This window comes from Bison bison, unplaced genomic scaffold, assembly GCF_000754665.1.
Source record: "Bison bison bison isolate TAMUID 2011002044 unplaced genomic scaffold, Bison_UMD1.0 scf7180017864080, whole genome shotgun sequence".
Lineage (NCBI taxonomy): Eukaryota > Metazoa > Chordata > Mammalia > Artiodactyla > Bovidae > Bison > Bison bison.
This window is the reverse complement of record NW_011494652.1, coordinates 3,239,262-3,240,398: the sequence shown is the minus strand read 5'-3', so window position 1 is coordinate 3,240,398 and position 1,137 is coordinate 3,239,262. Positions and strand designations below refer to the sequence as shown.

Below are 1,137 nucleotides of genomic sequence, written 5' to 3'. Positions count from 1 at the left end.
TGGGGGCGGGACAGATGCCTTGCCAGTGTGCCAGCCTGGCTTCTGTGACCCGGATCCTTCCAGAAGCCAGGGCGGGGCACGAGCTGGGCTGTGTCAGGGCGTCAGAGCCACAGGGACCCGCCAGTGAGACCCCGCTGCTGGCCACGGCTCCCACCACTTCTGATAAACAGCCGTGACGCCACTGCGTCAGCCTCATGGGCACGTCCAGGCTGAGCCAGCTGCACCCTGCCTGCGTCCCTTCAGGGGGCAGTTCAGCCTCTGTGGTCTGACCCCGAGGGGCATGGGTGAGCCTCAGTGCGTGTGTGACCAAGGGCCCCAGGCAGTGTCTTATTTCTCCTTTTTTAGCCTATGATGTGGTTAGGAGGTCTGGGGGTTTTAACCTGGAACTGAAAGTGGTGAGTTTTCATTGGCCTTTTTTGAATGGCCGGTCCGTTGGGGAAGTCTCGGAAGGTGGGAGAGAGCGTGGGTTTTATCTGCAAATAGTGACCTCTGGGGGGCGTCAGTGATAGAAAGTTAGGTGCCGGCCACCCAGATGACAAACCCACCCTCCCAAGGCTGGCCCCTGGGCCACTGCACTGGTTCCTGGTTTTTCCGGAACTGTCCCCACGCACAAGCCGCGGTGGTGACCAGACAGGCAGGACGGCTGTGAGGACAGGCTGGAGCGGGTCAGTGCCGCGCCCGTGGTCACGAGCAGGCTGGGTGAGGCGTGTGGCCTCCTGCCCGCCCGGCGCCCAGTTCCTGCTCCGAGTCACGCGGGGACCACGCGGCTCCCTGGGGCCGCCCAGCACCCCAGCGTCCACACGGCGCAGGCCTCGCACTGGCTGCCCCTGCTCAGCCGCCATCTGTCTTGCAGAGCTACCTGATCGGATGGGCCCAGTTCCGGAGGAACCCCTGGCTGCTGGCCTACCTTGTGGTGCTGGTTGCGTCTCTCCTGGACTGGACCGTATCACTGAGTCTCGTCTGCCAGGAGGTGGGTGGTCAGGCGGCTCCGAGGGGGAGGGGGAGCTCTAGAGGGGGGTGGGGGGCGCAGATGAATGGTGTGGGGTGTGGGGGAGAGCCCTGGGGCTCTGCAGAGGGGGTGGCCAGGCGCTTCGAGGACAGCAGGGAGTTTTTGGGGGTGGGGGCGCAGATGAACGG

At 64.7% G+C, this 1,137-nt stretch overlaps 1 protein-coding gene across 1 annotated transcript in view; it reads left to right on the top strand.

Annotated features, from left to right (window-relative positions):
• TPCN2 (two pore segment channel 2) overlaps window positions 1-1,137 on the top strand; it is a 32,053-nt gene that overhangs the window by 6,517 nt on the left and 24,399 nt on the right. Inside the window, exon 5 of the mRNA XM_010837651.1 lies at window positions 854-970. Within this exon, the coding sequence (XP_010835953.1) occupies window positions 854-970 (117 nt within the window). The remainder of the gene's footprint in view (window positions 1-853; window positions 971-1,137) is intronic.